Here is a 13,893-nt window from a genome sequence, read left to right on the forward strand (position 1 = left end):
TCATCTGGCCACTATAGTCCAGCTAGAGAATATAATGTAAAAGGAAAGGTCTCCTTTGTTTTGCCTAACAGTTTTTGATTTCTCTGTGATTAGGTAAATATCACTTCTCTCATTCCTTACACTTTTATTGCCTTTTAGTTTTATATTGACATAAACAAATTTGCTAAGAATGGCATACAGTAAGCAATGTTCTTGCCAGAGGGATTATGGACTGGAGCATCTCTTCAATTAGGCCTGCTGACACTTCTCAGCTGCTTTTTCAGTTTTGAGGTCCATTCTCTCTCTGATACTGGAAGCTCGGATAAATAAAACATAATTTCCCCAAGTTAAGATCAACAGCAGCAAGTGATGAGGCTAAAAATTAGGGGAGGTGGATGATGCTCCAGGCTCTAATGCTATGAAGAAAATAATGAAAATGTTTCTATTGCTGTCTGGTAGTTTCAGGAAAAGATTACTACAAGGTTTTCTACATATCTGGGAGGTAAGGATTTGTTGTTATTTCTAATAGTACACTGTGACTGTCTGGGCATAGATACACACGTTTACACATTTTTTTGTGAACTCTTAATGAATTCATTTTTTAAACAGAAATTTAGGAATACCTTATTTTAATTTATTGTGCTTTTACAGGGACGAGAGAGACAGATTTTACAAGAAACTATACACAACTTCCACTCTTCCTTTGAGAGTAGTGTTAGTAACACACGACCTCCAGGTCATTCCCAGTGTAAGTAGCACCTGAAATTAATTGAAAAATGTATGGATACTTTTAATTAATACTGGCTAGAGACAGGATGTGACAAACAAGCCAGTTAACTGCTTTCTGCGTTAATGATTGATGCGTATCTGTGTCTTTTGCTGAGACTGTAGAGAAGATTTCAAGGTAAGAAGGTAGAGATATCTGTAAGATTTTTATACACACTTCAGTACTATCTGAAATAAGCATAAGATTTTTGTTAAGCATTGCTAAACACAGAAAATGGATGTAAGTATAGCAAACTATAGTATACAGTATACTGTATATAGTGTGTGTGTGTATATATATAGCAGCAGTGGGAGGTGTGTTTCTGTATGATACATAATTTACTTTTGCATACTCTTTATAGGAGACAATTTTCTTTAGTGTGATCAAGTAGATTAAATATATTCAAGGTCTACAATTTAGTATACTGGCTTAGATAGCTGTGTTAATTATGTATTTATGTATGCATGCATTTAGTTATTTTGTGTAGGTAATACTTTTATATGATCGTCTCTAGTCGGTTTCTTTGGAATACATCTATTCCAACGACCAGTGTTAACTGCTAGCCATTGCTGGAGAAACTGCCTGTTAAAATGTACTATCTGTAATCAAAATGTACAGAAAGGTGTTGCTGATCTGTAACAAATGAATACATTTCTTGCAGTCACCCCTAGATATAAAAGTTGCAAATCTTTGTCCTGCCAGCCACCTGAGCCAAAGGCAGATATGCATCTGTTACTCAAGGTTAAGGAATGGGGCAAAACCTATTCATACGTGTATTTCTGGATCCATGTTTTAGGAGGAACATGAAAGCTATTGAATAGCCTCAAGAAATTCACCATATTAAAGTGCCTCTTACTGTTCTTTAGTTGCGTATTTTGCTGCTTGCATCCACTCACAGATTAATTTCATTTGTTTAGTGGTTATGTTAAATAATATTTCAGGTATTGTATGCTTTAGGAGGCCTTAATAACGAGCAGGTCACAGTTGTTCCAATTTCAGTCAGCTGAATATCACTAGATATGTGAAAGCAGGTGCTAACTGTAGTCCTACTGCTGTCTTGGGGAAAACTGGGCATTGCTGGGATAGTTAGTCAATGTGGGCTACTGTCTGTATTCTGTAGAGTCTGCTTGGCTGAAGGCCACTATCAGGTGTCGCTGTATGCATTGTGCAGCTTACTTCCCGTTCTCAGAGTAGTCAGCGTGTGTGGGGACTTCTGGATGTCTCTTGATAACATCCCAGACTTGAAGAGCCTCTTCTGTAGGTACTGCTCGGTGAGCAGAAGCTGCTATTTGGGATTCGATAACATGGTGCAATGAACTGGAATTACTTAAGAACTGAAGAAGCATACAGACGTAATGTGTCTCCAAGAAACTTGCTGAGCCTAACCACTGAGATTAAAAGTGTTTTGAAGACAGCAAAAGACGGTGATGGTGGCACAGAGCTGGGGAGAACGTCCTTTTGTAAGAATGGAGGCAACAGTTGCTCCTGCTGACCAGTTGACAAGATGCTGCAAGGAGGCTGCCATCAGAGATTTAGCTTTTGGGTTTTTGTGTGTGAGAGCTCCGGGAAATAGATTTGGCTGTGAAACAGCAACAGAAGCACTAACAGAGAAGGAAGAGGAAGGCAACATGTAGATAAAAGAAGTTTCTGCACCAGGTAAGCTGCTTTTTATCATAAAAAGTAGCAATGGGACCCTTATGCAGTCTCTGGAACTTGAAGTAATTTCCAGGAATGTGTAGTATTTTAGAGCATAAGAGCAGCTGTACTGAGTCAGATCCAAGGTCCATACAGTTGTTTTCAGCTTTTTCATCCGGTCTCATTTGACATTGGTGTGAAGAGCTGCTTGCTTTCATTTGCTGTGAACTTGCCATGTCCTGACTTCTTTCGCTTCATCCTACTGGATCAGAAGATACAGTGGACAATTATTCCCTCTACATTGCCTTCATGCCACTGATGATTTTACAGATATCTGTGATACTCTTCCTCAGTCATATTTTTTCCACACGGAAGACTGACAGGCTGCTTAGTCGTTCCCTATACCATAGTTTTTCTGACTTCTTTTCTACTATATCCTTTCAGACTTGGAGATACCAGCCTAGCATACAATATTCAAGGTATAGGCATACTGTGGATTTACACATGACAGAGTGATGTTTGTTTTTCAGTTGTGTTCTTTATTTTCAGTTCTTTTGCCCTGTCCTAGTTATTTCTAGTAATCTAGTAATTTTGGCTATAACCGAAGACTGATAGGTATTAATTGGAACTACCTCTTATAACCCAACTCATCTACTGAGTTCGAGCTCAGAGCCTATCATTTTATATAACCACTCATACATTGTGTTTTGCATATGCCTTACTTCATATTACTTCATATTTATCTTCATCAAATTTTGTCTGTCATCTTATTGTTTGGGCACTGATGTCTCATGAAGTCCTTTTGCCAGTCTTCTGTTTGCCTTTCTTTTTATTCACATGGATAACTTAGGAAAGTTTGTCACTTCACTCTATGTGCCCTTTCAAAATCATGTATTGGATATCCTGAGTCCTCGTGCAGATCCCTGTGAAACGCTAGTGGTGAATCTCTCTACTATGGAAAAAATCACTGTTTACTCCCACCTTCTGTCCTCTGCCTTCCTACCTGATTATTTATCCACACAAGAAATTTTCTTTTTACCCTGTGGGTTCTTTATGGTCTTAAGAACCAGCCTTGGACCTTGTGAAATGCCTTGTAAAAATCCAGGCATCAAGTGGACCTCTTTTATCTACAAGGCTGTTGGCATCTTCAAGGAATTCCAGTAGGTTGGTGAGGCAAGACTTTTCAAATGCCTTTTTGATTGTTTTGCACAAAATTTCAGATTCTTTGTTACAGTTTATGCTAATCTGCCTCTTACTACTGGCTATCTCACTGGTCTGTGTTTCCCTGGATCTCCCCTTGAACCATTAAAAAAAAAAAGCATCACTTTTATCACTTCTCAGTTATGTGGCAATTTAAACAAGAACCTGTGCTCTGTACTCAGCGGTTCAGCTGCTTAATCCTTCCGTTCCTCTAGAACATCTGGCTTAGCAATTTGTTATTATTTGCTTTGTGTATTTGTTTCATAACCTTTTTTACCAATACTTCAGGTTAAGATACCTTGGACTCCCACATAAAGAAGGCTTCTGAAATGGGAACCTTCCCAAGTTTTTCCATGGTGAATACTTTTAGTTTTTCTGATGTGAACTTACTTCTCTAGCTCGTTACAGTCTAATCATTGATTGGCATCATAGCATCTATAACTGGCTGCCTCCTGTGGTGTGTTTGAAAAGTAATATGTGAAATTTTTATGCTTTTTGCATGGTCCACAGCCACTGGTTTCTCTACAGCTCTTCCTAGGAGCCTGTCTGGACACCATTAGTGAGAAAGCCATTTTATGGTTTGCCCTTTTAGAAAGCTATATGTAGCTCACAGGATAATAAAAACATCCCGTTCTTCCAGCTGTGTCAGTATCACTGTTTTCACACCTATCACTGTGATATCACTGTGATTTCCTCAATATTTTGAGTCATTTTAAAAGCTCAATACCTAAAACAGAGTGGCTGCCAGTGTAGCTCTGCTTTTATGAAGTTTCCAGCCTGTAGGGGTGTAAAGATGATAATGAAATACACAAATATATCCATAAGACTCAAAAATGAAAAACAAGGGGAAAAGAAACTAAATCCTCACTTTCTGGAAATGTAACTTATAATTGTGGGAGGTCTGTAGGCTGACTACCATCACCAAGCCTGCGCATGTCTACAGCCTCTACACCCTTCCCCATCCATAGCTCGCGTGCCCACTTAGCTTCAGTTCCCCCCCGGTGCCCCGACCCACACTGCCCAGGCGCAGCCCCTCCCCTGCTGCCACTGGGTCAGGAGCTGTTGCTGCTCATCAAACCCGGTATGAGATGGCAGGCAGCAGAAATAGAAAAGCATCTAGATGAGTGTTTCTAGAATGGAAAAGAGAACTGCAGTGATTATCTACATTTACACTTCTAAGGAAAGCAGTAGAAGGAAAACAACGAGAGGCAGAAAAAGTAAAAGCAAGACTGGCAGAAGTAGAGGATTGATGGTATAACTAATTTCACACAACAGGCTTGATTAGGGAAGATACTACAGTTTCTTCTCAATGTTTTTTTGGCAGTTCAAAATCAATTTCTGGCTTGTATCCTCAGCTAGCTTCTGGTTGAGCACCTCCTGCTGAGGTCATTGCTTCTGAACTCACTGTGATAGTCACGAACTTGTAGAAAAGTTGTTGAGTGTTTGTTGGGTTTTGGCAGATGAGCTATTTCAATTATAATAAAGCTCACAGTTGGGAGAAAGATCCCTTTGTACGTCAGTTGCTGTGTTATCCCTGGGTCTGGAAGTGAGATGATTCTGCTTTGTGGAAAACAATAGGCTTTGACATAAATTTGTTTTCTGTCAGAAGAGTACTGAGACCGCTTCCTCCCCACCCCATGCCAGCGATACTAGGTTAGACTGTGGCTCCATATTCCAGTCCTTGCGTGAATTGCAAAAGGGAGATGACTGCCCTAACTGCAGTGTAAATAACTCAGTGTTTACTGGACCCGTAAGCCATTAGATTTGGGGGCACCATAGTTCTTGTCCCTATTCTGGATAGCCAAACAGTACTTGCATGGAGAGTGTTGCCTCTGTTTCTTTTTTTAACGGAAATGAATTGGTGACCTTCAGAAAATTCTGCCGAATTTAATTCATTCCAAGAGTGAATGTGATGGGGTTTTTTGACACTTTGGTAGTTTTCAAGGGAAAAAATTATGGGTTGGAAAATTGCCAGTGCATGCTAATCACCCTGTCCTTGGTAAGAAAATCTACTAGAAGGATACTGCTTCTTTATAACCCAGCGAACTGCCGCAAACAAACACAGAATTAGCTTGCTGTTTCACCATTTAAATTTAGAGCAGATGACCAGCCCATGGAGGCATGAGGCAAGATGACTGCTCTGAGGAACAGAACGTTCCTCCTTTGTCAGGACTCCCAACTTCAATGAAACAGCAAGTGGCAGCACAAAGTCCAGATCTCTGAGGAAACTGGATTTAAGAAATTATATCACCTCAGGAAATGTTCATGTTTGTAGTTTGAGGTGGCCTTTTTGCTTACATGATTCTGGTAAAAAAGAAAATCAGGCTTTTTTAATGCCTAATTGCCAGAATAATTGTTTAGGGTTTGGGGTTTTTCTGGGGCGTTCATGCAGTTATCAAGTGGATAATTAAGGGGTTGAACAGATCTGGCAGTGGTCTGCAGGTTAATTAAAAGAAATGACACCAAAGGAGAGAGAGCTGTATCTCAACACAGACTTGCCAAATCAGAAATGAAAAGCTGAAAAAAGTTCATGTGGATTCTGTGAAACTCTATGGAAAAAGAAGGAGCAAACCAACTGAAATGATTTCTTCCAGAAGAGTAGAGATAAAATCCCATATGCTAGTTATAATACATATGTAAGGAAGTGTTACATTTTAGATCTGATAAAAAATGGAAACAGTTCATGGAGTTCCCTTGCCCAAGTCTGGGGCTTGTAACAGAATTTGCCATTTCCACAAGATGAAAAAAGCAAGAAAGCATCCAAGGTTTATACTCTGAAGGACACAATCTTCTTTTTCTCCAAGGGTATTTCTTAATCTCATTATGAAAAAAAAATTAACAAAGATTTGTTGGAGGTAAAGCTAACTGCCAGTTAGCTTAGTTTACCTTCTGATACCAATTCTATTGAAATGCTCAAAAGAAAAAGATAAGCCTTGTCATTTGGTATAGACATCCAGCTGTTCTCCCCCATCTAAACAGAACACTTCTCTTATAACAGGTGGGAAGAAAAGAGAACACCCCAGCATCTAGCAGGGGCACTGAACAAAGGGAGGATTTAGATATCAAAAGAATAAACTGAATATTCTCCAGATACAAGTTAAATGAAGAGTAACTATGCCTATGATGAAAAAAGAATATGATGCCATTCAGTCTATAATTCTTTGCAGAAATTCTGGTCTTCCAGTTCTCTTTACATATGATAGTATGTTGCATATTGATACATACTTACACATATGTATCTGCAGATACATATATAGGTATTTTAAAAGATGTGACAGAATACAGTGGAAGAGACTGGGGAGTCATTTGTGTATTTACTTTCCACTTTTGGATTCAGAGTCAAAAATACCAAATGGAAATTATCCAGAGGAGGGAGTTACAGAGATTGTAGAGTGAGAAGTAACCATAGGAGCAAAACCAATATAGACTTGCAAATAAAAATCATACAGGATTCAGGTAGTCACTTGCTGGAAAGGTACACATTGCGAAAAGAGAGATACTGGAAAGGTTTGTGGCAGTAGATGACCTTTTCACACATGACTTTGACTTTTCATACCTTCTCCGTACACGAGAGGGCTTAAGATGAGTAAAATGAATGACAGGGTCAAATTCTTGGAGTCTGGTATAACAATGATATTGGGAAATGTGGGCCTGTTTCTGGTAGTTATGGAATTACTCTGTCTTCTTTAAAGCTGTGAGTCTTGCTAGTTGCAGTTTTTCAGGTTTTTTTTTTTTCTTTTACAGCACCTGGCTGCTCTATAAAACAACAAGAAGCTGTTTCTCCTAAAAGGTAGCTACTGGAAAAAAAGATTTTTTTTTTCTTACGATGAAGTTTGGCATCTGGCTGAGTAAATCCAAGTGTACAAATGAAAATTTGAAAAGTTAGTCCTAACTACACCTGTATAGGACTTTCTGCAGTAATGTGTTTAAAATTTGAATCCCACAAAGAATCGAAAATAATAAAAGATTGCTTTTATAGTTCAACCTGAATGTTGAATTGTTCAAGGCGTCAGTGGTCTGGATTTGAGAAGAACAAAGTCAGAAGAGCAGGAAGAATGAATGACCATATAAGAAGATTGATGTTTTCATTCTACTCTTGTCCATACATGAAGAACTCATAGGAGGCCTACATGGGCACAGTCAAGAACAACAAAAGCATGGAAAAAGGCCTGAAAACTACCACGAATTATGAGAGCTTCTATGTGGAGAAATACATAAACTGAATATGCCTCTATTGACTGGATACAGATAAAGGAGTCCAAATTGAAAATGTAATGGTTTCATGAGAAGGAATATGAAGGAAAAGTAATGCTGCATTCTTCATTAACCAAAATACACTTTATCTATTCAATATTAAGAGGTTAGAACAGCAGTAAAAGTAAATATGAAACACATATTTGTAAAAATAGCACTTTATTTAAGGAAATGCATAATCTGTCACCAATATTTAAACAGAAATAGTATTACAATATTTTATATTGCTGATCAGTTGTTTTGAGAATAAAACCATTTAACTGATATTGGCTTGGGTTTTTTGAATAGTAACACTAGCAGATCCTTAAAATATATTTTTGTAACTTGATTTTTCTAATAATTTTGAAAGGACTACTTACAGTAATTATGAGCGAAAATAATTTTCTGCTTAGTAAATACAAATTTTTGTTGAGCAATTAAAATACAAGTCATCAGAAGCCTTTGACGCTCTATTATCTTTCTGAAGACTCACAAATATGTAACTTTACCACTGGCTGAATTCAGCGTGAGTCCAGGAGTACTAATGCAGGTCAAGTCAAGATGATCTTGGAGCTCCAATGCAGAGGAGTGATCTCAAGTAATTACTTCTATACAGAACTAAAGATTTTACATTTCTCCACCCTCCTCACTGTACTGGTTTTAGTGCAGTTTAGCAAAAATAGGGATAGAAGTGGGTGTAGTGATAGCAGAGGTAGCAGGACCAGTGAAGGCGGTGATGCCTCTGCTGTCCCTCAGGTGGCTCTGAGTGTGTCAGCTGGTTCTGTGAGGGCTTCGTTGGTTCGGCCATCTGAGGTACCGCCCCAAGCTGCTGACAGCAAACAGCAGAGCAGCTGAGCTGCACCAGATTATGCAGCTGTGCCATATCAGAGCTGACCTTGAACACGGGTAGCTAAATCCCTAGGAGGAAGAGGAAAAGAGGTTACAGGGAGGTATTGAAGAAAAAAGATGGTTATGAGCTGATGAGGGCAGTCGGAGCCTGTTAGTAGCCTGAGGTCCTTGGCGGTCGTGCAGTGGCACCTTGGAGCCCCTGTCGGCGTCACTGAGAATAAGTGATCTGTAATGAGTGGAAGCGTCTCACCTACTGCCGAGTGCCTACGGGCCCTATGGCAGCACAATTTCCCCAAGCAGTTTTGTGCTTTTAATGCGACAGGTGTTAATCCAAACATCCAATACACTCTGCAGAGAGTCACCTCAAGCCTGCTAATAGGGAAACCCCAAGGTGAGAAGGCTTTAGCCGTTCCTGTTAAGAGCTTGTGGGCCTTATTCTTTGGAAGGAGGAGTACTCACCCGCAGTAAATTGAGGGGGTGGGTGGTGGGTTTTTTTTTTTAGGTCCTTTTCAATAAGACATTGAACAATAGTTCAGTGTGAAAAACACTTTGCAAGGTTGAGAGATGCATTCTTTGTACAGTCTAAGAGGGTTCAAATTCATATATATACCACTGCCCAGAAGACTGTAGGAACCTCAAGGCTATAAGGCAAGGTAGGGGCATGCTTCGTTCCTCTGGCTGAATCTCACTGAAAATAATTCAGGATTCACGGAGCGTGGCCCCGTAAGCATTGGTCTAGGATGGGGAAAAGTTAGGCTTTACTTCCTCTAGTTGATATATTTATTTACCAATTACTAAGCTACATAGTAACTGAGGATAAATAGTGCTATAAATTTGGGAACGTTAGCCAAAGTGCATCAAAGAACGAGCAGCAAAGAGATTTAAACGGAACATAACACTGCCAAAGGAGACCCACGGGTGCACAGGTGTAGGTTCTTTGTGTTTACACAACAGGCAGAAAGGGTTCCTCAGACTGTCCCATCAACAAGTCCCACTATCTAAAGAGTTAGCTTTATTAACACAGGAAGAAAAAGACACGGGTTTAGAGTTTGGGAACCTTTCATATCTTCTGCTGCACTTACACTTCTTAAAGATGGTCTGTTCCTTCTGCCTGATTTAGCTGCAGGAGAACCAAAACGGGTTGCTTATCATGGCTGCTTTTTATGGCTCTGAGAGGAGGGACATTTGAGACCGACACTTACATTTGTGTGTCAATGTGTAAGGGCTGCCGTGGGTAGCTGTATAAACTCCACTGTAGGCAGTGGAGGTCTGGTCAGTGCAGTCACTGAGGCCTCTAGCGCCAATATCTGACCAGCCTAGACCAGAAGCTTGATTCAGTTGTCCAGACATCCACTGGCACTTGCATGCCGTAAGGCACCCAGAGCATCCGTTAGGGGTGCCAGACATGACACCAAGTGAAGGTTATGATCGGTTGGTTTGTTGCAAACAGTCACTTGGACAAAGAGACCATTCAGAGATGGAGACTGTCATTTCATTGACCTGTCCTGATTTGTCACAGACATTGGAAGGTGAAAAGCTGTTTCCCATTTCCTCTTCATTTTCTGTGTCATGGAATCATAGAATAGTTTGGGTTGGAAGGAACCTTTAAAGGTCATCTAGTCCAACTCCCCTGCCGTGGGCAGGGACTTCTTCAACTAGATCAGGTTGTCCTCCTTTTTAGTTTAAAGGAAAATCTTGGTTAGCAAAGTTTCCTTACCTCATAATGAAAAGTGATACCCTTTGGATTTTGCTGCAGAAGTAAACACTACAAGAAACAGTTCTTGTTCTGATTCAGTCTAGAATTACGGACTTGACTAATCTGTAGTTGTTAACCCTAAAATGTCTTATTTTGCTGAGGAGTACTGTTATTTTACAAGAAGCTTTTATAAGGTTCTTGGAATTTCATTTTCTTTTTTTCTGCACCTTGAGCATTAATCAAGATCAGATTTTAAATGAAGATACTTCGTTATCTGGAAATGATTCAAGCAGTCATCTGTAGTATTTCTCGTGCTTCAGCAAATGCCTCAGAAGCCAGGTAGCTTCTCAAGGGAACAACTTTGATTTCCAGAGTGAAGGGGAACATAAAAGTTAATGCAAACAGATTTCTTTAATACCAAGATCACCTTAGTTTAGAATCGCTTGGCTGGTCTGACTTTGACACTAATAGCCTCAAACTTGCCACTTCTAGATTTTATTTCAAAGCCCTCTTGGCAGTACAAGGGCACATTTAGCGAGAACAGGCTTTGTCCATTAAACCTGAAACTTCTTATGCTATATCTAAAGCTCATTTGGAATACTTCAGTCTCTCAGAAGTTTGTATTATTGAAATAAAGTGTTAACGCAATGTCCTCCTTAAAGTGTCACAGCAAAGAATTGTTTCAAAACAATTTTTGCCACTTGTCATTCACAGCATTCCAGTGTGCGTTAAAACTTAATGAAGTTAACACGCAGTCATGAAAAAAAGGCAAATAGATTTTTGAAGTATGATTGCCATATTCCCAACATTGCATCTATTGCATTTTAATCGGCTTCTTATTCCTCTCAGTTCTCAAAGGTAGGTACGTACAACACTCTCAAAATAGGTCGGTCTGGTCTTAAGAGGAGTGCCGTATCATGGCTGTTAGCAGAGTGGCTAGTGCTGTACTGGAGCAGGGATCTTGAAGGTGATAAACGGGTAAATGTGAATGTAGAAAAACAGGCCCATTCAAGACACCTTCTTATAAATGGTCTAAAAATATTCTGAGTTCATGCATATACTTGATATGTAGCTGTGAGTTCTTGTTTTTAGTAAGCCTAAGCAATTTGTAACACCGCCGAATTGGTGGCCTGCAATTAGCTGGAGCAGAGATTTCCGTTTTGCTGAGTTGCGGAACAAAATCACTTTGTGCAGAGCGCAGCCAGCAAAGTGCAATGGATTTGATCACCGCAGGTCTGATTTCAATTGTTCTCAACAGATTTCTTTATACATGTTTTTTCCAAGTCCGTCTCTGCTGCCAGTTTGTCCTAAGAAGGCGAAGGTGGAGTAAAAGGAAAACAAATGGAAAAAAGTTAGGGATAGAAGCACAGATAGTATTTTTACTAGATTGGGATTACTGGTTTTCTTTCCAGGATCTGCCTCTCCTTTAGGCTGTTTCTTGAATAGTCAGAATTAATATTGAATGCCCTGGGACTCACTTTCGTCAGCAGCTCAGGACTCCAAAGCACTTACTTTTTATCACAGACTCAGTTCAAAATCCATTGCTCACATTCCTTTACTTACTTAGACACAGAGCAAACAGAAAGCATCACTCTCTGTGCTGGTAATTAAATGGTGTATGCAGAGGTCCACCTTTCCAGCCGTCTGGGCCACAGAATACAAAATACAGCTCCAATTTATAGATGCTCCTAATACATTGTATCATTTATCTCCCATCATGCATTTTAATTGCTTATTTGGTGTAAGTGTTGAGCACACACACGAACTGTAGTCCTTAACAATGCCACAGATTCAATTCACAGAATCACAGAATGGCTGAGGCTGGAAGGGACCTTTGGAGATCATCTTGTCCCACGCCCCCCTGCTCAAGCTGGCCACCGGTTGTCCGGGACCATGTCCATTGCTCTCCCCTCATCCACTGAGACAGCCATCGTAGAAAGCTATCAGGTTGGTCAGACATGATTTCCTCTTTGTAAATCCATGCTGACTACTCCCAAGCACCATCTTAAAATATTTGGAAAGGATTTCCAGGATTATTTTCTCGATCACATTCCCTACAATCAAGGTAGGGCTGATTGGTCCTAGTTTCCCGGATCCTCTTTCTTGCCATTCTTAAAGATAGGGATGACATATGCTTTCTTCTAGTCCTCAGGAACCTTGCCCAATCACCACGACCTTTCAAAGCTAATTGAGAGTGGCCTTGCAATGACACCAGACAGCTCCCTCAGTACTTGTGGGTGCATGCCATCAGGTCCCACGGACTGGTGTATATCATACAACATCTCTTGGAATGCCATGTAAGGATATTTTGTCATCTACATATCCCCCTCAGACAATACCACGAGTGTTCTGCATACACCTCTGCTAGTCCTTTGATGGTTTATAGACATCCTCTTACAGGGAACTTCATAGTAGTTTGTCAGCTATATTCCAAGCATCCCATCATTTCAGTTGGACAGCGATAGTATTCATGGTTCCCATTCTTCGGGCATGCTGTTTTGCTTCTTAGCCTACACAGTGATCCATCAGCTTTGGGGACCTCCTTCCACTTCCTTGGACAAAGTGAGCGAACAGGTTCCAGCTAAAATTTGCCAACACTTTTTTGTGCTATAAGCATTCAAGCAAGCCCAGCATCATCATGAAGTGGGCGAGGGTCTATTTTAAAATGCTGAGACTTTGGTGGACTCTGAATATTCTGAGAAAAAAACCTAGTACATACTGAAGACTGCAATACCCTATATTTCCTAGACTGACCTAACGTCACTCTTGGCACTCACCACATCATTGACAAGTACAATAAAACAAATTCATTCAAATAAATGCACAGTTAGGAAACAAGCTATTAGATTTAGAAACAGATAGCAAATCCTGCAATAATAGAATGCCTCTTATTAGTGTAGCCACAGGTGTTTCCCTGTGTTTTATCCAGATAACAGGCTGTGAAGTCATGCTGACTAGTAGTATGATTCAGCCAAGCAGCCAGCAGACCTGAATCCAACTCTCAGGAAAGCCAATCGCTCCAGGTGCTGTTTTCCACACAGCAATAATTACTTGCAGCCAAGCTCTTCCTTATTTCCTCCGCCTGAGGAGAGATGCACCTTCTGAAGTATCCTGAAATGTTAACCTCGATAATCAGACAAAGGTATTGACTTATAATTTTAATCTTGTCAATTTGTTGCTCAGTTTAGAGGACAGTGGTGTCTCGGATTAGGCAGTGCCCCGTGACAGCTCCTAAATGTGCTGGGTTTTGTGATAGCACTGCTTAAACATAATAATGGTTTTCTACTTGTGGCAAATATGCTTGCTGAGAAGCTGTAACAAAAAAGAAATGTCTCTTTGTACCTTCCAATAAATAAGTAATGAGCTAAAGAGCCAGATACTGGCCTGATTTGTACTGGTGTGACTCCGCCAAATCCAGGCCACTCTGGATTTAAGTGCGGGGAAGTGCGACAGAATCTGGGCTGAGACTATCTAGAAACGGAGCATCCCACCCACCATGTCGGATTGCATCAGTTCTGTGTAAGCACGGTGTGTA

General features: G+C 40.2%; 1 protein-coding gene across 9 annotated transcripts in view; it reads left to right on the plus strand.

Moving 5' to 3' along the window:
* Positions 1–8,191, plus strand: part of ANKS6 (ankyrin repeat and sterile alpha motif domain containing 6) — a 44,581-nt gene extending 36,390 nt beyond the window's left edge. For 2 of the 9 annotated variants that reach the window (XM_075142308.1, XM_075142310.1), the window contains 3 exons: positions 631–727; positions 7,325–7,370; positions 7,560–8,189. In XM_075142308.1, coding sequence (XP_074998409.1) covers positions 631–727; positions 7,325–7,370; positions 7,560–7,569 — 153 coding nt within the window. In that variant the 3' untranslated portion in view covers positions 7,570–8,189. Of the gene's footprint in view, positions 1–630; positions 728–1,934; positions 2,402–3,868; positions 3,937–7,324 lie in introns of all 9 variants that reach the window. The other 7 variants (XM_075142312.1, XM_075142311.1, XR_012672419.1 and 4 more) reach the window with 6 other exon arrangements.
* Positions 8,192–13,893: the final 5,702 nt, after the last annotated feature.

Source organism: Calonectris borealis, chromosome 2, assembly GCF_964195595.1.
Source record: "Calonectris borealis chromosome 2, bCalBor7.hap1.2, whole genome shotgun sequence".
Classification (NCBI taxonomy): Eukaryota; Metazoa; Chordata; class Aves; order Procellariiformes; family Procellariidae; genus Calonectris; species Calonectris borealis.